The sequence below is a fragment of the Canis lupus genome, chromosome 10 (genome assembly GCF_003254725.2).
Source record: "Canis lupus dingo isolate Sandy chromosome 10, ASM325472v2, whole genome shotgun sequence".
Classification (NCBI taxonomy): domain Eukaryota; kingdom Metazoa; phylum Chordata; class Mammalia; order Carnivora; family Canidae; genus Canis; species Canis lupus.
The window spans coordinates 12,705,724-12,733,113 of record NC_064252.1 but is presented as its reverse complement, the minus strand read 5'-3'; the positions used below and the strand labels follow the sequence as shown (position 1 = coordinate 12,733,113).

Sequence of the window (27,390 nt, the reverse complement as noted above, 5' to 3'; positions counted from 1 at the left end):
TTTAAAATATCTAATTTTTCTCCATAAACGTGGACATTTTCTTTCTGAAAATTTAATTTTGTAAGGGTTCCTCTCTAATGACTTAAAGGAAGTTCAAGGATTTGGTACAAAACGCTGTACCCTTAAAAATTAATACATAATCTCTACTCCTATGACTTCTTAGGCATGACTCTACTCTGTTCCATGACAGGCTACATCATATTCAAACCATCTCTAGGGGGTTTTTTCTTTCCTTAAAGACCGTCATGTCTCCAAGACCAGAAGCCATGTCCTATTAACCTTGGCTGCAACCATCTCCTTACATGTTTTCGAGAAAATAGTAGGTGCTCAGTAATTACTTATGGTTGCACTGATTTCATCACAGCTTTGGGGTTAAAATGAAGTCTTGGGAATCATGCTACCTCTATTACTGTTTGACTTTTGATGAATTCCTTAACATCTTTAGTTTCTCCATATATAATATAGGAAAAATCATAATACGTTTTTCTTTTTTTTTTTTTTCAAAATTTTATTTATTTATTCATGAGAGACACAGAGAAAGAGAGAGAGGCAGAAACACAGGCAGAGGGAAAAGCAGGCTCCCTGCAGGGAGCCCAACGTGGGACTCTATTCCGGGTCTCCAGGATTACGCCCTGGGCCGAAGGTGGCGCTAAACCACTGAGCCACCTGGGCTGCCCCGTTTTTCAAAAATTAACATAGAAACAAGTAAACTACTTAAAAAAAAAAAAAAAAAAAAAGAATTTATTTGACAGGGAGAGAGAAGTAGCTCCCCCTCCACACCAGTGAACTGGGAGCCCAATGCGGGGCTCCATCCCAGGACCCTGGAATCGTGACCTGAGCCAAAGGTAGACGCTTCACCAACAGAGCCACCCAGGTTCCCCAAGTAAACTACTACTTGCAAGCTCAGCTTAATCAGTGTTAGGTGCTATTGTCATCATCATCATCATTATCATCATCATTAGTAGCACTTATTCATTACTTTGCAATATTACATTACATTATTACTACATAACTAGCCCCTCAGCCCCTTCAGGGGCGTGGGCACCCTTCATCCTAGGGCCAGCTGAGTGCCGCTCCAGTTGAGCTAAGTCAGCACTCCTGCCTGACTCTAGTTAGAGAGATGATACAGTCAGTAAAAATCAATGCTTTCTCTTTTCTTCTGCTCTTTTCCTGCACCGTCTCCCAGCACTTACCCAGAGGGGCAGAAATGAGAACATTTGCACTCTGACTGCAAACATATTAACAGGAAGAGGTTCCCCCATGAGCTCTGAGAGAAGAGAAGACACCCTTACAGGTTTCCGGTGTGTGTGTGTGCAAAGGGATTTTAATTAAATTTAATATCTAATCTGAAAGACTGAGAACGTACATTGAAGTAAAAGCAATGCAGGTCATCACAACAATTCAAAGATGTATGAAGAAAATTTGTCACCATGGTTACCTTTACTAAGAAATCTGCTGCCTGTTTCTAAATAGGCAGAGTGATACAGATATATGGGATCTTGAGCTGCGTGATATTTTCACTCATGAAACCCATGGTGAGACTGACATGCGTTGATCTTATTTTGTAAGATATTTTCTCTAAAATCTCTACTGTGTTATGCAAACACATACATGTGTTGACTACAAAATTTTCCGTTACTGCCCCACAAATAATGAGAGCTGCCACTCTCCCTGTAGCTATGCATATATTCCAGTGAAGCTTTATAGCTCTTATCATTTCAGAACAGTCTCTCTGGAAAATATTTTCAGTACTTCTGGCCCATTCTTTTCATTTCTTTCCTTTCTCTTTCTCTCTCTCTCTCTTTCAACAATCAATAAAACTTTTATTAAACTTGTAATGAATAGGCATTTTTATTATTAAAATTATGTGATAAAAAACGAAGATTGATTATAAGGTCTTGACAATTTTTTTTACCACTCTAACTCTGGAACTTTTTCACCACCCCATACCTGTTAGCATTCACTCCCCAGTTTTGGCAACTACCAAACTTGCTCTCTATCTCTAAGGATTTGCCTATTCTGGACATTTCATATAAATGGAATGATGAAATATGTGGCCTTTCGTGTCTGGTTTCATTTACTTACTGTTTTTAAGGTCCATTCATGTGGTTGCATGTATCAATACTTTGTTCCTTTCCTCGGCTGAATATTATTGTGCTGTGTGGCTTTACCACATTTTATATATTCATTCACCAGTTGATGAACATTTGGATTGTTTCCACTTTGAGCAATTATGAACAATGGTGCTATATAAACATTCACATACAAGTTTTTGCATGGACATAGGTTTTCGTTTCTCTTGGATATACACCTAGGACTGGAATTACTTGGCCATATGGTAACTATAGGTCTACCTTTTTGAGGAACCACCAAACTGTTTCTCCAAAGCTACTATACCACTTTACATTCCCACCAGCAATGTATGAGGGTTCCAATTTCTCCATATCCTGACCAACATTTGTCATTGCTCATCTTTTTCATCATAGTCATCCTAGCAAGAGTGAAGTAGTATCTCCTTTTGGTTTTGATTTCATAATGCCTAATGAGGTTGAACATCTTTTCTTATTTATTCTGGGTTCTCAAGTCTATTCCATTGACCTATATATCTCTTCTTGTGCCAATGCCATATTGTTTTGGTTAGTGTAGCTTTGTAGTAAGTAAGTTTTGAAATCAGGAACCATTAATCCATAAACTTTGTTCATCTCAAGATCATTTTGGCTACTTGGGTTCCTTGCATTTGGATATGAATTTTAAGATCAGCTTATCAGGGGGACGCCTGGATGACTCAGTGGTTGAGCGTCTGCCTGCGACCCAGGGCATGATCCTGGAGTCCCGGGATCAAGTAAGTCCCACATCGTGCTCCCTGCACAGAGTCTGCTTCTCTCTCTGCCTATGTCTCTGCCAATTTCTGCAAAATAGTCACCTGGGATTTTGACAAGACCCACGTTGACATTGTAGATCAATTTCAGAAGTATTGCCATCTTAATATTAAGTCTTCTGATACATAAGTATGAGATGTCATCCATTTATCTGGGTCTTCCTTAATTTTTTTCAACAATGTTTTATAGTTTGTAGTGTTCCACTGTTGCACTTTTTGCAAAATTTATTTTCATATATTTAATTCTTTTTGATGATATTGTAAATGGAATTGTTTTCTTAATTTTATTTTTTATATTTGTTGCTGATATGGAGAAATACAATTGATTTTTTCTATTGATTTTATATTGTGCAACCTTATGTAACTGGAGCTTTACTTTTAGCATTTTTTTCCTTTGAGTTTTTTTTTTAAGATTTATTTATTTACTTGAGAGAAAGAGAGGCAGAGGGAGAGAATCTCAAGCAGACTCCTGGCTGAGCACAGAGCCTGATGTGGGGCTTGGTCTCATGACCCTGAAATCATGACCTGAGCTAAGTCCGACACTTAAACAGCTGAGCCACCCAGGTACACCTCCTTTGAGTTTTCTATATATGAGATCACGCTATCTGCAAATAGAAATAGTTTTGTTTCTTCCTTTCCGATCTAGATTTTTTTGTTGTTGTTGTTAGCTTCATTATCTCGTCTAATTGCCCTGGCTAAGACTTTCTGGGACAATATTGAATAAAAGTGGAAGAGTCCTTGTGCCTTACTTGCACAAAATGTATGCTTGATCTTAGAGGGAAAATTTTGCATATTTCACGGTTACGTATGATGCTAGTTGTGGGTGTTTAATAAACATGTCCTTCATCCAGTTGAAGAAGCTGTCTTCTACTCTCAGTTTATTCAGTGCTTCTATCATAAAAGAATGTTGGATTTGGTCAAATTTTTTTTTCTGAGTTCATTGAGATGATATGTGGGTTTTGTCTTCTATCCTTTTACTATGGCATATTATTACATTGTTTAATTTTTTGCTTATCAAACTAACCTTGCATTCCTGGGACAAACCTCATTTGGTCATGCTATGTAATCTTTTTATAGGTTGTTGAGTTTGGTTTGTTAATATTGTGCTGAGAATTTTTGCACCTAGATTCATATTGATATTGATTCTTATTAATACTGAGCTGTAATTTTTTGTTATATTCTTTGGCTTTGGTTTGAGGCTAACACTGGCTTCATATAATGAGCTATGAATTGTTTCCTTCTCTTCTGTTTTTTGAAAGTGTTTTTGAATGATTGCTGTTAATACTTCCTTAAACACTTGGTAGACTCCATTAGAGTCACTTGGTTCTAGGTTTTACTTTATAGGAAGTTTTAAAAGTTATTAATTCAATCTTTTTACTTACTCTGGTTCTATTTAGATGAGTTACTAATTATCTATTTCATATTGAATCAGTTTTAGTAGTTTATGTCTTTTTAGGAATTTGTCAATCGGGGCTATCTGATTTCTTGGTATACCACTGTTTATAGAATTCCCTTATAATCTTTTTTATCTGTAAAGTGAGGAGTGATGTCGATTCTTTTATTTGAGATTTCAGTTGAGTCTTGTCTTTTATTTTTTCTTGCCCGTTCTAGCTAAAGGTTTGTCAATTTTGTTGATCTTCTCAAAGAACCAACTTTTGGTTTCATTGACTTTCTCTACTGATTTTCTAGCCTCGGTTTCATTTATTTCTGCTCTAATCTTTACTGTTTCCTTCCTTCTGCTTATTTTGGGTTTAGTTTGCTTTTCTTTTTCTATTTTCTAAGGTTTTGTTCTATTCAAATTGATCAGCTATTCATCATATATCACTCCAAACAACTTTTGACTGTTCCCAACATACAAATCCATCCTAAAAGACAAATATTTTTACCACTAAAGATATTAAAAAAGAATAGGCAGGAGAGAATTTCTAGAATAGCAAAGTAAGAACATTCAAAATCCAATCCTCCGTAAAATCAATGAGAATGCTAGCAAAAATGGTCAAAATTGACTTTTCAGAATTCTGGAAATTAACCAAAAGCTTACAACAATTTGAGAATTTATTCAAGAAAAACAGCTGAATCTCAGCAAGAATGGTGAACTTTGTGGTATTTTTACCTTATCCTGTACCCATATCCCCTCCCCAAAATGTTACTACAGCCAAAGACATTTTATAATGATAAAAGGGTCAATCCAGCTAGAAGACGTAAGAATTGCCATCATATATTCACCCAACAATGGAGCATGAAAACGGACAGAATTGAAGGCAGAAATAGTAATTCAACAATAATATTAGGAAAAAAACCAATAATATTAGGAGCGTATAATAACCTATTTTTTTATAAAGATTTTATTTATTTATTCATGAGAGACAGAGAGAGAGAGAGAGAGGCAGAGACACAGACTGAGGAGAAGCAGGCTCCATTCAGGGAGCCCAATGTGGTACTCGATCCCGGGTCTCCAGGACCACACCCTGGACCAAAGGCAAGCGCTAAATTGCTGAGCCACCCAGGGATCCCCACAATAACACAGTTCTAATAATGAAAAGAAAACCAGACAGAAGGTCAACAAGGAAATAACAAAACTATAAAACGTAGACCTAACAGGACTCTGTTCCCAGTAACAGCAGAATACAAATTCTTCTCAAATGTACATGTAATACTCTCCAGGGTACGCCATAAAATAAATCTAAATAAACTTTACACCATAAAATAAATCTAAATAAACTTTAAAAGATTGAAATCATACAAAATATATTCTCTGATCAAATGAAATGAAATTAAAAATTAGCACAGAAGGAAATTTGGGAAATTCACAAATAAGTGGAAATTAACTGTGTAGGGCTAAATAACCAATGGGTCAAAGAAGATGACACAAAAGGAAATTAGAATATATTTTGAGATGAATGAAAATGAAAATACAACATTCCAAATTATCTGGATGCAGTGAAAGCAGTATTTATCCTTGTCAAAGTTTAGCTTTCAACTGGCTCCACTATGATCCAAATCACTCTGACTGCTTTTTGTAGCGTGGTTGAGATTCTAATCACAGAATACCTTCAGTAATGTACGACTGCATAATATGGCAAATTGAAAGAACAAATCATCAAACAACACATTTCTAAAGCTCTTATTCTATTCCCATCATGACGACACAGTTCCATGCACACAAGGACTCCCAAAGTGGACCTAGGCAGACAATGCCTGATAATCTGTGCAGAGGCAAGAGGAAGAAGTTTACCAACCTACCTGATTTTTTAAGAGGAAAAATTGTATAGGCTGCTGCTGCTAAGCAGAGTCCTCCAAGTAGTCAAGTTTTCTCTTTTCAGTGATTAATTCCTGAGATGTATTATCAGCATGCACTCTAACTACAGCCAGAGGTGAAATTACTGCCTTACTAATAGCTATATTTTGTATTGTGCTATTAAGGTATAAAATTGCCCCTTCACTGTTATTTAAAACTGAAAAAATATGGTACCTACACTTGTGAGCCTAACATAATATGTAGTTGTCAAGTGACTATGTCGTACCCGAAATTAACATAATATTGTCAACTATCGTTCAATTGTGTATATTATATATAACTTATATATAATATAATATATATTATATAAAAATTATATAAAAATTACATGTGTATAAAATACATTTATTAGTGCTAAAAAAGAAAAATTAATGCTAAGTCAATTGCATATGTATTATAAAAAATTTTTTAACTGAAGAAGTCTTAAAAAGCAGTTAGGTTTCTCTAAGAATTCAGTTTTTAAAAATGGGGCTGCAACCAGGTGAAAAACAAAAAACTGAGGAAGCTGAGAAGTTGTATATTTTTTGATGATTTTACATTTTAGCTAAACTCTGGGTCATTATAATTATGTGTGTCATTTCTGACCTTGAACATAGATAAATATAATTTATTTGTAATGTTCAGTACTAAAAGAGCTCTTTGATAACTGATTGCTTAAAGAGACAGAGAGCTATTAATTTTATTGTGTTACTTAGGAAATTGTGTGTGTGTGTGTATGTATACATCGGCTAAAAGTCAAAGAAAGATTTCTCTTTCCAGAATGTTTTTTTCATTGAGACTTATTAATGTTCATTCAGCATCATCTTTTTCTTAACTAATTATATAAACGTGGAAAAACTAAACTTGGGAACTAAAATTAGAACTACCATCATTTTGTTCTTTTGTTAAAAAGGAAACAGCCTCCTCACCATGAGTGACAGTCAAAACAATACTAAGTGCCAAAAAAAGAGTAAAAATTAATCATACGTGGTTACAAGGCAAAACACTACTTTTTTTTTTCTTTTTTCTACTAACAAAATCATCATAGCTCTTTAGGATGTTAATGCTAGACTTCACTGATACTTAAATAAGACTCAAACTAAATATTAACTGTAATATTTACTATACCTGGATAAGTATAGCTTCTCCATTCCACATTTCCAACTTCTATGTAACATGATCCCCCACTTTTCCTATCTTCAGAAGGATTGGAAAAGCCATCAGAGTGCAGTAATTACACATAGTATTACCTTAACCAACTATTTGCAATCACTCATACATGCAGACAACAAAAGTGTTACTCTCCATGTGTTCAGGACTGGATACAGAGGGAGGATTGCAATCTTTGCCCTCAAGGAGTTCACACTTTAAAATCAGTCATTTCTAGTGACTATATCGGAGACATCCTGGAAAAATTGCTAAGAAATTTGAGAGGAAAAAAAATCCCTAGAGTTTGATTATCATATTTTCAATGCTCAGACATCATTCTGGTGAATGTTCTCTGGTAAAGAACATACCAGCCAAGGAGATTTTAGACTTACAGAAGCTTTCTGGGGAGCTACTGCAAAGGTCTGAACAATAGATGAAGGGGGTCTGAGCTAATTCCATGTCAGTGAGCCACAAGAGGTGATCTTCATGCCTCTTCCACGTTCCATGCATTCAGTGACTTCTCCAAACTCAGGGTTTTTAAGTTAGTGTTTAGAACTCCTCAACCTAAAAATCATCATGGAAATGCACAAACATTTAGATACAAGGCTATTTACTTGCAGTCTTGTCTATAATTGTGAAAAATTGAAGACAAGTTGATGTCTAAAAATAAGGTATTGGATAAACAAACTATGGCACATCCAGACAATGGAATACTACAGAGTGTCTGAAAATAGTTTTTAAATAAATTTGAAGACATAAAAAGACATTCACGATGTATTCAGTTTAAAAGCAGGTCATAAAGGAATATGTAGAGTAAAAATCTAGATGTTGTCATAGATACATCCAAGGACTTGAAGACCATACACATAAATGTTATCAGCAGTCATTCTAAGTGTTGGTATTATGGGATATTTTTCTTTGTTTTTGTTATCTATAGCTTTAGGTTTTCTACAGTGAATATGCATTATTTTTTAATCTAAAAAAAGTTATTAATTTTAAGGACAGGAGGTAAGAATTTTAAGGGCTCCAGGTACGAAAAATGGTTTCAACTTAGAGAACTACTGATTTTGCATATGTAAGACTGCCATTGACTTTTCATCACTAGCCAACGTTCCCGACATTGCCTTCTTCAAATATTTAGCAATGTTTATGCCATATAGCTCCCACACAGCCATTTATGCAGAGAGTGAAGTAAGAATTACCACGTGATCAGTATTAACTAGTATAACCCTTCACATACGTGTACTATATGCCAGATGCCAGCTGGAAATGTTCACTTATCTTTATTCTTTAACTTTTACAGGGTGAATCAACCCTGTGAGTTTTATTATCTTCCCCATTTACAGATCAAGTAGCCTGAGGCCTCAAGAGCTTAAGTAAAGCACAGAGCACTGATCTAAACTCACACTCCAGGGTCATTCAAGAAAAATATAATAAGTTTAATTTATATTTATTTTTTAATTATTGTTTTGGTTTTTTTAAAAAAAAGAGATTTATGTATTTATTTTAGAGCAGGGGAGGGACAGAGGAAGAGAGTCTTAAGCAGACTCCGTGTTGCGTGCACAGAGCCCTACATGGGGCTTGATTTCAGAACCCTGAGATCATGACCTGAGCCAAAACCAAGAGTCAGTTGCTTAACCAACTGTGCCATCGAGGTGCCCCCTTGACTTTTATTTTTTTATTTTTTATTTATTTTATTTTTTTTTTAATTTTTTTTTTTTTGACTTTTATTTTTTTAAACAATAAAAGAAGGATGTAATAAATTTTGCCTCGTCCTATACATGCATGAAAGATCAGATATCCTTGCACAAATTCAAAATTTTTTATCTAATCACTCAACACGGAGAGCAGCGATCTACCTAGTGAAGTCAGTGCTTTCAAGTAGGGAAATCAATCATTTCCCACACCAAAAAATATTCTCCGCGTTGTGAGATTTTCTTTTTGCTTTAGACTGAAATTCATTTGTCATCTTCCTGGGCCTGTGCTTGGTCTCTTTTATCCTTGTTACATTTCTTCCCTACAGGATTTCCTTTTGGGAAATTTTACGATGGATGGTCACAATATCTATTCATTTATTTCAGCTTTTAGACATTAGTAACACTGCATTATGTCACATTTAACTTTCCAAGGGCTTTGAATTGAAGCCACAATTTAAAACTCCTAGCACTCCCTAACTTTTTTTTTTTTTTAATTTTACCCTTTCATCTGTCAAGTGGTCCAGGAAGGGAGTTAGTACTATATATAGTTTATTTGAAGGTAAAGAGATGGAGAGAAACAGCAAACCATTCATTAAATACCATCACCTCTGGAACTTGAAAGTAGTAGAATCAGAGAGTTTCAAAGAACCGTGGGGGCCAGTCAATCCACACATAGTAAAGGGACTTCACCTCACTATCTCACCATTGTTAACTCCTTTGTTATTTCAAGTGAGTAAAAAACGTCTCTTTTTTCTTTTCTTTTTATTAAGAGTACCCTAGAAAACTAAAAATGTGCACAAATCAAGCAAAATTAAATAAGAAAAATCAAGTCGGAGATGGAAGGGCCTGAGCTCACCTTTGGGATAAAGCCAAGACTGTCAGATGTGTGATCATTATAAAGAGGGGAGGGCACACACCAGGAGGGGAGGGCAGGACTGAGGTCCTAGATTCACAATGGTTCAGATCTGAAGAGGGCGTCAGTATTAACCATCTCACTTCTCACCATGTGGGATCGGATGTGTACAGCGATAAAGACTGCTGTGAATGAACTACATATATTCTTTACACAACAACCACAACAAAAGCATTAAGGCTGGGAAAGCTCTCAAAGATCCAATCTGTTTGCTCTCCTTCTGCACTCAGTTCTTGCCATCTGTAGATGCCTATTTTTTTTTCCTTCTAATATTTTTATTTATTTTATGTTTAGAAACAATCTGTCCACAGTTCATTTTTTTTAATAATAAATTAATTTTTTATTGGTGTTCAATTTACCAACATACAGAATAACACCCAGTGCTCATCCTGTCAAGTGCCCCCCTCAGTGCCCGTCACCCGTTCACCCCCATCCCCCGCCCTCCTCCCCTTCCATCACCCCTAGTTCGTTTCCCAGAGTTAGGAGTCTTTATATTCTGTCTCCCTTTCTGATATTTCCCACACATTTCTTCTCCCTTCCCTTCTATTCCCTTTCACTATTATTTATATTCCCCAAATGAATGAGAACATACAATGTTTGTCCTTCTCCGATTGACTTACTTCACTCAGCATAATACCCTCCAGTTCCATCCACGTTGAAGCAAATGGTGGGTATTTGTCATTTCTAATGGCTGAGGAATATTCCATTGTATACATAAACCACATCTTTATCCACTCATCTTTCGATGGACACCGAGGCTCCTTCCACAGTTTGGCTATTGTGGACATTGCTGCTAGAAACATCGGGGTGCAGGTGTCCCGCCGTTTCATTGCATCTGTATCTTTGGGGTAAATCCCCAACAGTGCAATTGCTGGGTCGTAGGGCAGGTCTATTTTTAACTGTTTGAGGAACCTCCACACAGTTTTCCAGAGTGGCTGCACCAGTTCACATTCCCACCAACAGTGTTAGAGGGTTCCCTTTTCTCCGCATCCTCTCCAACATTTGTTGTTTCCTGCCTTGTTAATGTTCCCCATTCTCACTGGGGTGAGGTGGGATCTCATTGTGGTTTTGATTTGTATTTCCCTAATTAGATGCCTATTTTTCTGTTCTCATTTCCAATACTTCCAGATAAGCAGCTACCACTACTCCCCTTTGAAAGTTAACTTCTTAATCCAGTCATTTCAGAAGTAAATCTTCCTGGACTCCAGGCAAAATGATCATTCGTTTCACTTTGTCCTCTGACTCCCATTTCCCTTCCTTTTCGGGCTTCGAGTCTCACTGTTCTTGGTGGGTGAGGCACTGCTAAGGGACCAGCATATCCGAGAATTAGACATAGCCTGATGGCCCCAGTGCTGGAAACCATAGCTCTTCTGCTTCTAAACCCAGCTTCTAAAATTCCACAGACCTCCCCAAAGACCAGGAAAACAAAATGCTTATTTTTGAGTTATTCTAACAGTCCATTGTAGTGTCCTTATATTTGTAGCTGTATTTTCTTCCCACTTCTTGGTCATTAAGAACAATGGTGCAGAATGGAACAATTTCAACAGAGCACTGTTTTTAAGCTCTTGCTGAAATGGATGTGTGGCCCTGGGCCATCAGATTTATACATGTTTTCCTTTTTACTTAATTGTAATTAGCATGCTGTTTATTGCATTCCTTTTACCTTTCCTTAAGAATTTGCTTTTTCCTTCAATTGTTTGCATTGGTATCTTTTGAATTTCCTCTCGCTTATTTATTTTTTGGCATAAATAATAATTGGTGCTACGGCAGGAGCTTGATAAAGCTTTTTATTATGTTCCCTTTTGTCCAACAGCGATCATGAGGCATAAAAAAGTCTAAACAGTTTGTCCAGAGTTACATAACAAAGGAGAAGCAAGGTCTCAATAAGAGTGTGTGCGCTTCGTTTTCCATATTCGGTTTCTATTAAAGGTCCAGGGCTCCTGTTATTTCTGTCGATTTTTTTTTCGTCTAAATCCTTTAGGGTTCCCCCTGCCCCGGATCTTAATTTGTATTCTCTCTTGACTTCTGATATTTATTTTCTGTTTGAAATGTCTTTCTGATTCTATCCTTACTTCTTACCACTTTGGTTTATGGATCCTGGGAGACAAACTCTTGATTCAGGAAAGTGGTATTTTCTCCTCCAGATCATTAGTCAGTAATAGCTGGTTAAAAACCTAATATTCTATGATTGCAAAACACCTGTTTTCCCCAGATGGTTCAGTAAATTGTTTTAGACACATTGATCATCTATTTGGGGGAAAGAAATCTAGTTGATTCTCACCTTTACCATACCCCAAAATAGAGATAGATTAAAAGATTAGCTTTTAGTAAAAATGAAACTTCCAGAAGAATTTGTATGTATCAAAGCAACGCAAGAAGCCACACACACACACACACACACACACACACACATACACACAAAGATTGACATGTTGGAAGGTAAATATAACTTTTAAAAAATCCTTGGTGTTTTAAGGCAAGAATAAGCCATATAGATGCAACACGTATTTCTGAGAAATAATTAATGTCTTATATATCATAGTCAACAATAATACAGTAATGCTCTGGTATAAACATTAGGAAAGAGTATGATAGACAGTTCTTAAAGGTAAGGACTGATAAATGAACTATAATGATATAAAAATGTATTATCCTCAATTCTAACCAAAGAAATAAAATTCAAAACGATCAGTCACTGTCATTATTGCCATTAGCACAGCAACACTTAAATGCCAATTTAAAAGCTAGTGAAAGAAAAAAAAAAAAAATAAAAGCTAGTGAAGCTTGAGGTTCCTGCGTGGCTCAGTTGGTTAAGCGTCTGTCTACCTTTGGCTCAGTCGTAACCCGGGGGTCCTGGGGTTGAGCCTGCTTCTTCCTCTCCTCCCTGCTCGTGCTCTCTCTCATTATCTCTCTCCCTCTCCCCCTCCTCTCGCTCTCTCGCTCAAATAAACAAACATGTTTTTAATAAACTAAATAAAAGCTAGTGAACTTTATGTGACTGATACTAATTTCCCTTTTAAGACTTCTACAAACCTTCTACAATGAGCACGTTACTTTTATGTCGAAAAAAACCAGCACTCTAAAGCATACATAGATGTGTCTTTAAAGTTAAAACAGGTATAGATGTGTGTTTAATGTCTCCTCTGGATGCACAAGACCTAAGAAGTGGGCAAATGCTTCAGGTTGATCCTACCCATCTGATTGTCTAATTCCGCTGTATTTCAATTAACTTTAATATTGCTTGTTCCTTGAAAACAAGAATTAACAAAAGCAGGGATTTTTTTTTCCATGTTAACGACATCCTATGGTAATATTTCATGGCCAGGATAGAAGAGCACCACCACGATAAGGGCTGTTTTGTGCAAGAATGCTCTCCATAAGGTCAACAGCTTGGACATGATTAATTCCTTAATTGAACTTTGAGACATTGTCTGAGGTGTTGAGGTGAAGTGTTCTGGGATTGCCGAGGGTACGGGGGAAATGAATTTGCCATAATAAAGGGAAATTTTGAGATAAATAGGTCACTGAGAAGGATGTATTTTTCCGTAGTGCCAGACGTGTTGATCCTGTCCATTAATTTCAAGATGTTAAGGTTCGTTTTTGAGTTTTTGCAAAGATCTCTGAAGGTAGATCCCTTAGAGAGGCAGAAGGCGAGAGTTGTATCAGACTTGATGCCACTGTGACCTGGAATCGTAGCCAGGCACCACTCCTTTCAGGCATTTTACTTACCCTGTCAGGTTAATCCTCATGGTTACCCTCTGACGCAGGTGTCCTGGATTCCTCACTTCACCAAGAAGATATTAAGATGCACAAGGCTAGGTAGGCTGACCACAGGTGTGCTGCAGGGACTCGGGAGAGGAGGGAAGTTGAGCCCAGACAACCCTGACTGTAGAGATGGAATTTGCACTCTGAGTACTACACTGCGTCTGCTTAGACTTGGGTGGCTTTGGCCTTCCTCCCACAGCTGGCCCCCAGCTCCACGCGGGGCATTGACTAGTCTAACGAACACTGCCCACCATACCCTTGCTGATGGGAAGCAAACCAGAGAGGACTTGGGTTTCATACTCTTACCTGGACTGTGTCTTTGTTCCATGTTTGTGTCCCTAAGTTCGTTCCTTCTTCACCTATAAAATGGGGGAAAGTAATAACCTCAGAGAGCTGCTGTGGAGATGGGAATACCATATGTGAAGGTGCTTAGAACCGTGCTTGGCAAATCAGAGATGTTTCATAAATATTAGTTTCCTTTCTTCCTTCCCTTGCCAGACAAAAGTCGTTCTCCCTTACGAAGTCAAGCTTGCATGAAAATGCCTCCATGGCTCTCAAGGTTTCACAGAATCCTCAGAAATTTTGCTTGCTAGATCAAATGGACCCTATTACACATGGAATCTCAGAGGCTTCTAATCCCCCAATAATGTATGCTGTGGAAAGCCCTAATAGAAGTTTATATAACCTGATATTTGAAATTCTCTTTTCTGGATTTGGGCAGGCTATTTATAGGCTTATTTCTATGATTCTTGTTTCTCTCTCATTTCTCCTACAGAACCCTTCCCCCAATTCCAAATACACTTTTATACAACTGAACTCTGGCTCAAACTGCTTATATGCCATTTCTCAAAGATGCCTTATCATTTCCTGCTTCCATTATTTTTTTTTTTCTCCTGTCGGGCTCTCTCCCTGAAAGAAACCTTTCCCGAAAACTTGTCTATTGAACTTTAACCTTCAAGGCTTAACTCAAATGCCTGCTCTTCATACACCTCTGACCACTCTGGATGGAAGAGACCCCCCCCCCCTTCCTACTAAACCACCATAGCACTGAGTATCATTCACTGGACAGGCTGCAGATACTTTATTCTTTTGGGGCTGAACATTGATTACATGGACTAATGGTTTAAAATGACATCTGAAAAAAATTAAAATAAAATAAAATAAAATGACATCTGATTAGCAATCCCTTATATGGCCTGTCCCAACTCCTTACAAAACAAAACAAAAAAAATCTGTGAAGCCAGCAAAAGCCAAATTCTCACAAACACACTAAAAACTAATAAACAATGTATTATCAAAATTAAGAAGGAATTTCTGACAATTTAAAGGCCAGAGAAACTGGATTGAGAAACTTGTAGAAACTATTTTCCCACTAAAAATAGATTAAAATTCTTGGTTTGAGAATAGAACCACTCTTCACCCTCCTCAGCTGTTTACCTCCTACTCAAAAACACAGGAGCCCGGTCAACCACCACCAACAGCCACCAAAAAAAAAAAAGGAGGACAAGCATACCCCTATCGGCTAGGTGATATTTTATGAGGTATCCAGTATGCTCTTCCCTAATCCCTAACAGTGGTTCAAAACAGTTAAGCATAATAATAAAAACTAGAAAAGGTTTTTGAAGAACATGCAAAAAAATATATAGCAGGTATGTCAATATTAATTTTTTTTTAAGTTGGAGGTTGGGAGGTGTCAAAAGGATGAATTAGAGGAAGGTGATCAAAAGGTACAAACTTCCAGTTAAGATAAATAATACATAATAAACTAAGTAACGTACGTGATGTCCTGTACAGCATGATGACTATAGCTAACGCTGCTGTATGGTATACTTGAAAGTTGTTAAGAGAGTGGATCCTAAGTTTCCATAGCAAGGAAAAAACTTATTTTTTCTTTTTTGTATCTATAGAAGATCATGAATGTTAACTAAGTTTATTTATTGGGGTAATTGTTTCACAATATGTGTAAGCCAGTTAATGATGCCAAAAATCTTAAGCTTATATGGTGCTGTATATAAATTGTCTCAACAAAATTGGGGGGGAAATGTCAAATGTGAGGTAAACATAAAACTAATAGGAATGTAATTACTTAATATTGATAAAATTTACAGAAAAGATGTAATTATTCATCTTTTCAAATAAAACAATGGCTGAAATACATAAAGTAAATATTGTTAGGAATATAAGGAAAAATAACAAAACAAGTGTTGTGGAAGATCATACATCTCAGGCTTCAAGAAATCCAGTAGGAAGAAATAAATTGGAATAATATCTTTAATAATATATAATAATATATTAAGTAAGGTGATATATATATACACATATGTACATAGATAAGTTTATAAATACAGAGATAGATATAAATAGGTAATCAGTCTATTGCCCCCAAAAGTATCTATGAAATATTCAGAAAAATGTATCATAGTATTTGTTTCAAGAAAAGAATGGAGAAATTCCAAACATTAGAAGTCCAACGACTATTGGATTATTTGCGTGTACAATAACTAGAAATTAATAAGGAAGATAAATTCAAAAACACACAAATGTCAAGTGAAACCAGGAATTAAAACTACAATTACAAACCATTTAGAAATTAACAAAAATGACATTACACATGAAACTATAGAATGGCCCCAAAGCTACAACCAGAGGCAAATTCATAAGAGGAAAGTACGTACAGGCTTTTGCTTGTTGGGTTTTTGTTATATGTTCTAACAATTTCCCGTTGTTTAAAATTAAGCTCTAGGGATCCCTGGGTGGCACAGCGGTTTAGCGCCTGCCTTTGGCCCAAGGCGCGATCCTGGAGACCCGGGATCGAATCCCACGTCGGGCTCCCAGTGCATGGAACCTGCTTCTCCCTCTGCCTATGTCTCTGCCTCTCTCTCTCTCTCTGTGTGTGTGACTATCATAAATAAAAATAGATAAATAAATAAATAAATAAATAAATAAATAAATAAATATAAAATTAAGCTCTAGCCATGTGAATATTTCCTGATTTCTATCGGAAGCATGTAAAACACCCTTCAAATGAAGTATGCTGGGACTAGAATTTGTTCTTACTGTCTTTGTTCATACCCTATTCTCCATTTCCTTGGCACCATATTTGATCACCTCAGAGATACCGAAGCATAATAATAAAAACATGAAAAAGTTTAATAAATTTAAATTTAATAGTTCTTTAAATTTAATAGTTCTTGTGAATACAATCTCTGACTGTGACCGTTGGTCTTGCACAGGCTATTTTATAGTTATTTCTTGGTTCCACACAACTAAGGTTACGGGTAAGAAGCACTCACACCTTCTATCCAGGGCAGGAGGGGCCTTTATAAGTTGGAAAAGCCCCACCTCATCACCCAACAAGAAGAGGGAAATTACAGAAGAAAGCTAAATTAAAACTCAGAATAAGAGTCTGTGATCTCTGTGGTCCTTATGAGTATATCATAGAATTAAATAAATACGTACACATACACGCACACAAACACACATGCATGCATACGTATATACATAAATGGAGGATACAGACGCTATTTCTTAGGGATTCATTCAGAAATTATAAACAGTAGAGACATTTTAAAACTGTTAAATTCTATTTCAATGTCAATAATATGAACTAAAATATTTTTTTTTCTCTGAGCTTCCTATGTCCAGTAAGATCATGTGTACAATATTTTGGTGTCAAGAATATTAGGTGGCTATATGGTTTACATTCTGAGCTCTCAGACATACAAACAATAAAGTTGTGTTATATATGATTTGTTCATTCAAATGTGATGTTTACTTTTCCTAAATTTTTCACTTAATATGACTACCATCCTATTATTTTTGCAAGTATACCCATTAATAAATTATAGTGCATTTTCTTGATTCAGACTTATTTCCAACAACAAAACTGTCAGTTTCCTGTAAAGAAATAGGATAGTTGCTATAGTCAACTATGGTACCATTAAAAAAAAAAAAACTTTTGGTCCTTATATCTGTAGAAGTTCTCGCTGAATTGGGTGTATGTACGGAAGACCAATTTGTGTAATCAAAATAACTCATGTGGTTTCCAAACCTATTAACATTCTTCCTCAATGCAGGCGAGGGTCCAATGTATCTCTTACACTGGACATGAGTAGCTTGGGGAATGTCGAACCCTTTGTGGCTATCCCAACCCCACGGGAGAAGGTAGCAATGGAGTACCTGCAGTCAGCTAGCCGAATACTCACAAGATCACAGCTGAGGGACGTCGTGGCAAGTTCACATTTACTCCAAAGCGAATTCATGGTGAGCTCGCTGTTTATTGTTCACTCTCAGTAGATATTTTGATAAACTAGACCCTAGAGGCACCTACTAAAATGGCACCGTTCTCCACTCAAGCAGCTTACAGTAAACAAATGGTTAGAGTTTAAAAGCTTAAGGTTAAGTACAAGGCTTTAGATCCACCCTACATCTCATGAACTACTGGTAAGTGTTCAAACCCGAATGTGAATACAAAATTGAGGCAGAGTACATAGGAGCTGGTCAGGCAAAGAAGTGCCAAGAAGGAACTGGGCTGTGAAGAGGCATTCCAGAAAGCAGGAACAGCCTTGCTGTCACTGGGAAATTCAATTGTTTGTTTCAACTGGAGCATTGAAATTAAGGTGGGAAGGGGCAAAAGTTGAGCCTCCAGAGTTATAAAAGGAACCGGAGTCTTAATACATATTCAAATGTTTGGACTTTATCTTGAATTTTAAAAAGATCTCTCTATGTGCAGTGGAGTAAGCATTAGAAAAGAAAGGGGTATGTTGGGGTCTCTAGAGATAATCCTGTGGAACTGTCATCATGATGGTCTGAACTCAGTAGGAGTGAAAATGGGGAAACCCTATAGGAATCTGCAAAAAGGGGGCTGAATTGGGTGAGGCAGTCATGGAAAAGGAAAGAATCAGGGATGATACCCCAGTTTGTGACATGAGCAACAGGGCACCTGCAGTGTCCTTTAATGAAATAAGGAGCACAGAAATACCAAATGTGGGCTAAAGATGATTAGGAAGTTTAACCAAAAGTGATGGCAACCCATCAGTGTTGCTGGTGATATGTGGATTTGTAAAAACACACGTCTACTCAGAGCTTGGAGACAGATTAGATCTTCTTAGGTTTAATAATTGTCCAAAAGGAGGATCCATTTTATGGGTCACTTTAAATCTCAAATCAGTTGTACATCTTAAGCCAAGTCTGGTGATTTTAATAAATTGATCACTCCAGGGTCTGTTCAGATATTTGCAACTACTCTGATAATGAAATATCTAGCAATGGGCTAGATTTACTGTTAGCTTCGTCAGCTATTATTAAGCATCCAAAGTAAAACATGAACATGTAGCTTTAAAAATTAGACTTTGTAGTATGTCATCTTTTCATATGTAAAGAAAACAACACCTAGTGAGATGAAAGAACCAGTCAATGATCACACAGCTAGCCAAAGGTACGCCTAATACTCCCTTCTAGAACCACAGATAGCTTTTTGGAGACAAGCCCTTAAAGGAAAGACAAGGCCAACAAAGAGTACCAAAGAGAAGGGTGATGGTGGCTTTGCCAAAACAGGCTGACCTATTTGAAATTATCAAACATAAACATGTGCTTTCTACTGAATATTCAACAATTTTGCTTATTTTGGTAACCTGGAACTGAGAAGTTATAATATTAATTGCAGCAGAGAGTAGGGAGGAGTATTATAAATATCTAAAATAATGCAGGTTTAGGAAATGATATTTAAAAAGTAAGCTACCCCTGTCTGTAGACCACATCTCAAATTCATGATCTAGCCAGGTTTTTCCCAAATTATCAGACTGACTAAAAACTAGGACAATTTGAATTAATTTATAAATGATTTATTTCATTTCAATGACTAGGCTTTTGAGTTATATTTTCCATTGAAGAAAGTTCAAGTAACAAAAATAGTACTTCATGTGATCTAAAGATGAAAGTTCTTTTATTTCACGTTAACATTTATCTAAGCAATTTTTGCAGAATTTTAATGAGAGATCATACTGTTTTGTATAATCAAATCCTTACACATTTGTTTCAACTCTTTTGAAAACTTTGGCTTACTGCTTTCTTTGTCTCAGTCATCTACAGATGCTCACCTTTTAGATCTAATTTGTTTCCTCAGAGCCATTTCTGCTCTAATTGTTCCCTCTCCAATTATTTGAGGCACATGACATATATTCCAAGTAACATTTATATTCTTGTTAAGTGGGAGAATACAGTGTCCGGATGCTCTTCACTAAAAATACTGCATTTACAACCCCAAGTGGAACAGTAGAATTATAAATCATTCCTTAATACAAAAAAAAATCATATTGCATCTCTTGAATCAACAAAAACTCCCTTTATATTATATTTACCACTTGGGGAGGGAGGTTTTAATAACCCTAAAAAAGTCATACAATGTTAAAAGAGAATCCATAAAAAAAAAAAAAAAAAAAAAAGAGAATCCATCATAGTGAAATTTTTGGTACTGAACTTATATAAAGATTTTTTAAAATTTGAATACATTGTCCATTTTCAGCTGTCTGTATATATTTCTAGCAATTATATCAGAAGGAATCTTAAAAATCTAATCAAAGTTTTATGTTTCTTTAATAACCATGTTAAGTAATACTTTCTAACACAGAGAGCTGTTTCTTAGAGTCAGCTTGCCAGGGTGCAGCTAATATGTTTATGAAAGGAAGGGTGTTGGTCAACCAGAGGTGGTAGTCTGTTGTTTTATAAATGACTTTGAAGTTCAGGAGGGCTCTGGATCAGATGGCCCCCTGTGAAGATTTTCTTTGTGGCAGCATTAGATACACTAATTTGATATCATTTATTTTTGCAGGAAATACCAATGAACTTCGTGGATCCCAAAGAAATTGACATTCCACGTCATGGAACTAAAAATCGCTATAAGACCATTTTGCCAAGTAAGTTTCTTGAATTAAATAGTTTACATTATAAAGCACCAGCCTTCCCCATTCACCCTTACCTCATCATTTACCACCCTCACAACTTCTCCATACACACTGCATTTGGAGTTATAAATGCACATCAAGACTACAAACTGTGACTTTATCCTATATTACTCTTATTATAATGGTCAGCTTACAATTCCAGTAGACACATGGTTCTAAACTTTTATTGTGCCACACATTATGGTCAATTGATTTCATCGAACAATTCAATGGGCAAAGGATAGTTTTCAACTAAAGATGCTAAGACAACTGAATATTCACATGCAAAAAAAAATGAAGTTAGGTGCCTGGGTGGCTCAGCTGGTTAATAATCTGCCTTTGGTTAAGGTCATGATCCCGAGGTCCTGGGGTTGAGTCCCACATCAGGCTCCCTTCTCATTAGAGGAGTCTGTTTCTCCCTCTCCTTCTTCTCCTCCCCCTGCTTATGCATGCACTCTCTTTCTCTCACTGACACACATTCTCTCTCTCAAATAAATAAAATCTTTAAAAAAAAATAAAGTTGGACCTTGCCTCACATCATATACAAAAATTAACTCAAAATGGATCAGACCTGAAGGTAAAAGCTAAAACTGTAGAACTCTTAGTATAAAACAGATGTAAATCTTCATGACCTTGAATTAGTCAATAATTTCTTAGATACGACACCATAAGTACAAGCAACAACAACAAAAATAGATAAGTTGAATTTTATTAAATTAAAATGTTTGGTGCTTCAAAGGATGCCATCAAGAAAATAGAAAGATGACTCACAAAATGGGGGAAAAATTGTAAATTATACATCTACCAGGGAATTCTATCTAGAATGTATAAAGAACTCTTACCACTCAGTTATAAAAAAGATAGCCCAATTTAAAAATGGGCAAAGGACTTGAATAAACATTTCTCCATAGAAGATAGATGAACAGTCAATAAACATTTGAAAAGATGTTCAACATTATTAGCCATATAAGAAATCAAAACCGCAATGAGATACCACGTCACATCCACATGATTTTAATAAAAATGATAGACTATATAGAAAGTATTAGCAAGGATGGAAGAAACTGGAATCTTCACACATTGCTGGTAGGGATGTAAAATGGTGCAACTACTTAGGAAACAGTTTGGTAGTTCCTCAAAAGGCAAATCCGAGAGTCACTATAGGACTCCGACATTCTAGTCGAAGTCCCATTCTTTCATTCGAAATAAAAATATATCATTGTCAATCACTAGACAAATAGATAGTTGGAGTTTGGGCAAAAATCCATAAGAAGTCCAAAGCAATAGCTCTGGGAAGATGAAGCCACAAAGACTTCTTAAAAAGTACTGATATGGGATCCCTGGGGGGCTCAGCGGTTTGAAGTGTCCAGATTGGCAAATCCATAAAGACAGAAACAGTCTTAGTGGTTACCTAGTGCTGAGAGGCATGGGAAATAGCTGCTAAATAACTAAAGGCTGTGGAGTTAATTTTAAGAGAAGGAAAATGTTACAGAGTTGATCGTGGTGACAGTTGCACAATTCTATGTGAATGAAGAACTGTATGGTGGCGCACTTTAAATGACAAAATTCTATGGTATGTGAATTACATCCTAACAAAGCTGTTACCAAAAAATTTCATAATAATCACCTAGAGTCCTTATAAAAATCTAGAGTCCTCAGTCCCACCCAGGGATTCTGTTTAAGTAAGTCTGCTGTTTGGGCCCAAGAATCCGTACTTCTAGGCAAACACCTGGGTGATTCTGATACAGATGATACCAGCACCACACTTTGAGAAACACTGTTTAGACTATGTTAAAACTAAATCTAACTCAGGTGCCTGGGTGGCTCAGTTGGTTAAGCAGCTGCCTTCACCTCAGATCATGATCCCGGAGTCCTGGATCCAGCCCCAAGTTGGGCTCCCTGCTCAAGGGAACCAGCTTCTCCGTCTCCCTCTGCTGTTCCCCCTGCTTGTGCTCTCTCTCAAATAAATAAATAAATAAATAAAATCTTTAAAAAAAACCCCGACCTAAATATAATTTCATGAAATGTATCAATGTCAAGCAATGAGCTAGACACCAGGAACCAGTAAGAAATAAGGAATAGCCTATAAGATCAAGGAGGTCATGGGCTAGAGAGGAAAGGCATGTAAATGAGTAATTATGTTCAAAGCAACAAAAGCCAGAATTGAGATCTGGCCCAAGTCGTGTAGGAGTATAGAGAAGACTAAGTAATTCTGCTTAGAGTGGCAAAAATGCTTTGGAGAGGATGTAACATTGTCAATCACTAGACCACAGATGGTTGGGGTTTTGGCAAAACCCATAAATATCTCAAAACAATAGCTCTGCAAAGATGGAGCCACAAAATGTTTCAAAAGTATGGGTATTGAAATAGTAGAGTCTGTATAATTAAGCCCATTAATTCACTCATAAAACATCAAATTCTCCCTATTTATGGTTATATCAAGAATTACTGTTAATGGTATTTTTGGGCTGCCCCCTCTGGTAGAGTTGGAAACACTCCTCTATAACATATTTTTAATGGATCTATATTAATATAGTCCCTGTTGAAAGATATTTTATGACTGCAGCTGGCTAAAGGGGGTGAAAGTGCTATGTGCTACAAGTGGTGCTCCTCTCTGTCTCTCTCAAGATTTTTCAACTGAAACTTACCAAATATAAGAAACTAAGGCATATACACTCATTGCAGTTTTACTTAACCAGCTAATGTCAGAAGGATTTGGAAATTATTAGGATTATTTAAAGTTGAGCCTTCTCAGGGGTGCCTGGGTGGCTCAGTCAGTTAAGCATCTGACTGCTGGTTTCAGCTCAGGTCATGGTCTCAATGGATCCTTCCATCAAGCCCCACAGAGCCCCATGGGGGGCTCCTGGCTCAGCAGGAAATGGGGTTGAAGATGCTCTCCCTCTGCCCCTCTTCCCTCTCACACATTCTTTCTCCCTTTCTCTCTTTATCTCTCTCTCTCTCTCTCTCTCAAATACATAAATAAATCTTAAAAAAAAAAATAAGTGAAGTTCAGCCTTCTCTATTTCCTGCTCTGATGATATCAGACATAGTCCTTCATAGCCCTGTGTCAGCTTTTCCATTCCCAGAACTGGGTGGATCACTTGAACCAGGGCACCTGTGCTGACAACTGATGTCACAAATAATGGATTTTCTGTTGAAAATGTCTGTAGGCTGAATACACCACCCACCCGCTGTTGCACAAAATATAATTGGGTAAATATAGTTTGGGCACACCACACCATTGGTTGAGAATCACCGGAGAAGACTGGAGTTGATATGGGAAGCTATTCTTTATGGTTCATTTTAGACTGTCATATGGGATAAATTCTAAACATTGTATAAAATAATTAAAAATGATTAAGATTTTAAGTATTGTTTTTTCAATTGTTTTAACCTACAATAAACTCAAGTTTAAAAGCTTCCAGCATGGGGGGCACCTGGGTGGTTCAGTCAGTTAAGCTTCTGCCCTTGGCTTAGGTCGTGACCCTGTCAGGCTCCTTGCTCAGTGGGGAATCTGCTTCTCCTACTTCCTCTCCCCCTCCCCCTGCTCGTGCTCTCTCTCCCTTACTTTTTCTCTCCCAAATAAATAAGCAAAATCTTAAAAAATAAAAAATAAAAACCTTCCAGCTTGTACATATTAGTAAGGCCATATAATTTAGAAGATGTCTTGCAGCAGAATATGGATGACCGAGAACCAATTAAATCGTAGCTGTATCTCTAAGGATGATGTCAGCCTGGCTCAGAACACTCTACATGGTAGATTAAAGTGAGAAGATCAACTTTATATCACATTATTTCACAACATAAAAAAATATTAGTGATAAAAATATGTCTATATCCTAAATCTCAAAAGCAGTGGAGAAAAAAAAAAAAACGATCCTACATCAATATGAAGTTATTTGCACAACAATGAAGGATAATAACAAGTTTTATGTGTATTTATTCCATGCACACAATTTATTTATACAAATAAAAAGCCATATAGATATAATTTAAGAACAATATTAATTAAAACCTAATTACTTTGGCCATCATTTTATATTTAAAAATGTAAGGTCCGGTAATATTTCCTACTTATATTTCCCGTTCTATTAAGTGCCCTGAACACAGTAGATATGCAAGTAAGTGAGCCACTCATTAAGGCAACCAGTTATGTGGCTCAAACGAAATGTAGGGGTTAGACTTGCGTCTTACTCTGGCAGGAGGATTCAGTTTGTGGCAGACGACTTAATCTTTCTGTGCCATCCTTCCTACATAGGGCTGTGGAGAGAATTAAGAAACAAATTCGTGAGAAGGGAAGTTCCCACTGATAGTGAGCCCTCACTATTCTTCTTTTCCTCCACCTAACTGAGGATGCATTGATCATTAACCTCAGAACCAATTCCGGAAAATAGTAACGCTAACTAGGGAAAGAAACTTACAGTTTCAAAAGCAGACTATTTAAGAGCCCTGTTTCCTCTTACAATTTTCATAAGGATCTTAGAAAAAGCAAATTTCCATATGATCACTATCTTGCGCTGCCAGGATCAGCCCTGACCGTCCAAACCCTGTACAGTGATGGAAACGCTCTGTATCTCCAATGCGATGGCCATTAGCTACACATGGCAATGGAGAACTTGAAGTAGAGTGAATGCACCTGAGGAACTGATTTTTAAGTTTTATTTTATTTTAATTAACTTAAAGTTAGCTACATGTGGCTAGTGGCACCATATTGGATAATGCAGGCCCGAAGTCCTCTCTCTATCCTACAACAAACAGAAGGCAACTCCCAGTCACCTTGAAGGTATAACCACACCCCTGCCTTTCCTCCCATTTCCCACTTATCTTGACTTCATCTAGAAGAACTATGCTATTCCTCACAGCCCTGTCTTTGCCCAAGGATACACTAGCAGTATAAACTCTTCTTTCATCCAATAGCTTCTCCCCTGGACTCCAAATCTCAAATGCATTTCCATCTGGAGAAGAAATCTTCAGCACAGAATAACCTTTGACCAAATCTGATAGGATGCCAATTAGAATATCAGGATCCAAGAACACCTGGGTGATGCAGCCACTTAAGTGTCTGACCATTGGTTTTGGCTTAGGTCCCACACTCAGCGTGGAGTCTACTTGAATTTCTACTTCTCTCTCTGCCCCTCCTCCTCACACTCTCTCTCTCTCTGTGTCTCTCTAAAATAAATGAACAAATGTAAAAAAATAAATAAATAAAACAATATCAGGGTCCAGGTACCATTTTGTCTGTTAAGTAGAAGACTTAAATTGCTAAAGTTGTTTTAAAGAAGCCAGATGGGGAGATTTCATGTGTTCTGTACACTAAATCTATATGTGTTCAATAATTTGTTGAGAGGAAAAAAGAAACAGGAAGGAGACCAGAAAGAAGAGAAGGAATAAGAGAGGAAGAGAGGGGGAAAGTGGAAGAAAGAGGAAGAAAGCAAAAGGAGAGAAGAAAGGAAATAAAAGGGGAAGAGCAGAAGGAAGAAAAATAGCTCAGTGCTGGAATTGTTACTGCTACTGCCTAGTTGTATCATAACTGGTGTGCTAAATATTTAACATAGAATCCAGAAATACTCATCCTGAAAAAGTTTATCCTAGTGAATTTGACCAATATGTAAATTTAAAATACGCACGTAGACTTAAAATGCATAAAATGAATACAATCATAATAGTAATGATGAAAATAAGGATGATGATGACAATGATGATGAGGTTTTGAATTTTTCTAAACCTCAGCTTTTTTTTATGAGTCTAATCTAACATTAAAAAGGCTAAAAGACTTTAGTTAGAATGCCAATTTTCCCCTATTCAGTCGTATGGTACATTCTTGTTTCAAAAGTATTTGGAAACCTCTAAATACATGGAAATCTTATAAATTACCAATTTCCAAACTAAACTTAAGTCAGCTTGACAAGGAACCTGCTTCTAAGCAGTTTATAGGGCTGAGTTCCCAATAAATCATATACATGGTAGGCATTATAAGAACTGAAGGGAACAGGTCTCTTTTCAAGTCTCACTGGTGTAGAGCGTTTATGGAAACTTCTAATTGTCAGTGAATACTGAAAAGGAACGAAAGGTTTCCTGTCCCCTTTGCTAAGAAAGAAAAAGAATCTAGGAAGTCAAAAACAGTGTTTTCAGTTCTAACAGAAATGAATTCTGATCTTAAGCACTCGATAAGCCACATACCAGAGAGAAATCACAAAGGATACAAAAGTTCATTTCAAAAAAAAATTAATAAATAAAAGTTAGTTAAATACAGTTCGTGCCCTCAAGGAGTCCAATACAATTCATTGAGGGCAGGCAAAAATTTAAGCACTTAAAATAGAAGATGGTAAATATTAAAGTAGAACATGAGGGACGCCTGGGAGGCTCAGCAGTTTAGCACCGCCTTCGGCCCAGGGTGTGATCCTGGACACCTGGGATCGAGTCTCTTGTCAGGCTCCCTGCATGGAGCCTGCTTCTCCCTCTGCTTGTGTCTCTGCCTCTCTCTCTCTTTCTGTGTCTCTCATAAATAAATAAATAAAATCTTTAAAAAAATAAAATCAATAAAACATGAAAAAAAATTACCACAATAAGCTTATTTGTTTAACTCAACAAGAGTCATTGATGGTACCAGCAAGAGTGGTGCCTGTTTAAAACTAAGGTTAGGATGGATTGGTGTGTATACAAAGAGGATTGAATTTTAGAGGAGGAGGTAAGAACAGTGGGTATGATAAACTCTCACAAGTTTACCTATGTAGAGAAAAACAATAATAAAACAACTACTAGAGAGGGAT

At 36.7% G+C, this 27,390-nt stretch overlaps 1 protein-coding gene across 4 annotated transcripts in view; it reads left to right on the top strand.

The window, feature by feature from the left end:
• Positions 1–27,390, top strand: part of PTPRR (protein tyrosine phosphatase receptor type R) — a 234,030-nt gene that overhangs the window by 172,344 nt on the left and 34,296 nt on the right. For all 4 annotated transcript variants that reach the window (XM_025476593.3, XM_025476594.3, XM_025476595.3 and 1 more), the window contains 2 exons: positions 17,756–17,942; positions 20,509–20,593. In XM_025476593.3, coding sequence (XP_025332378.1) covers positions 17,756–17,942; positions 20,509–20,593 — 272 coding nt within the window. The remainder of the gene's footprint in view (positions 1–17,755; positions 17,943–20,508; positions 20,594–27,390) is intronic.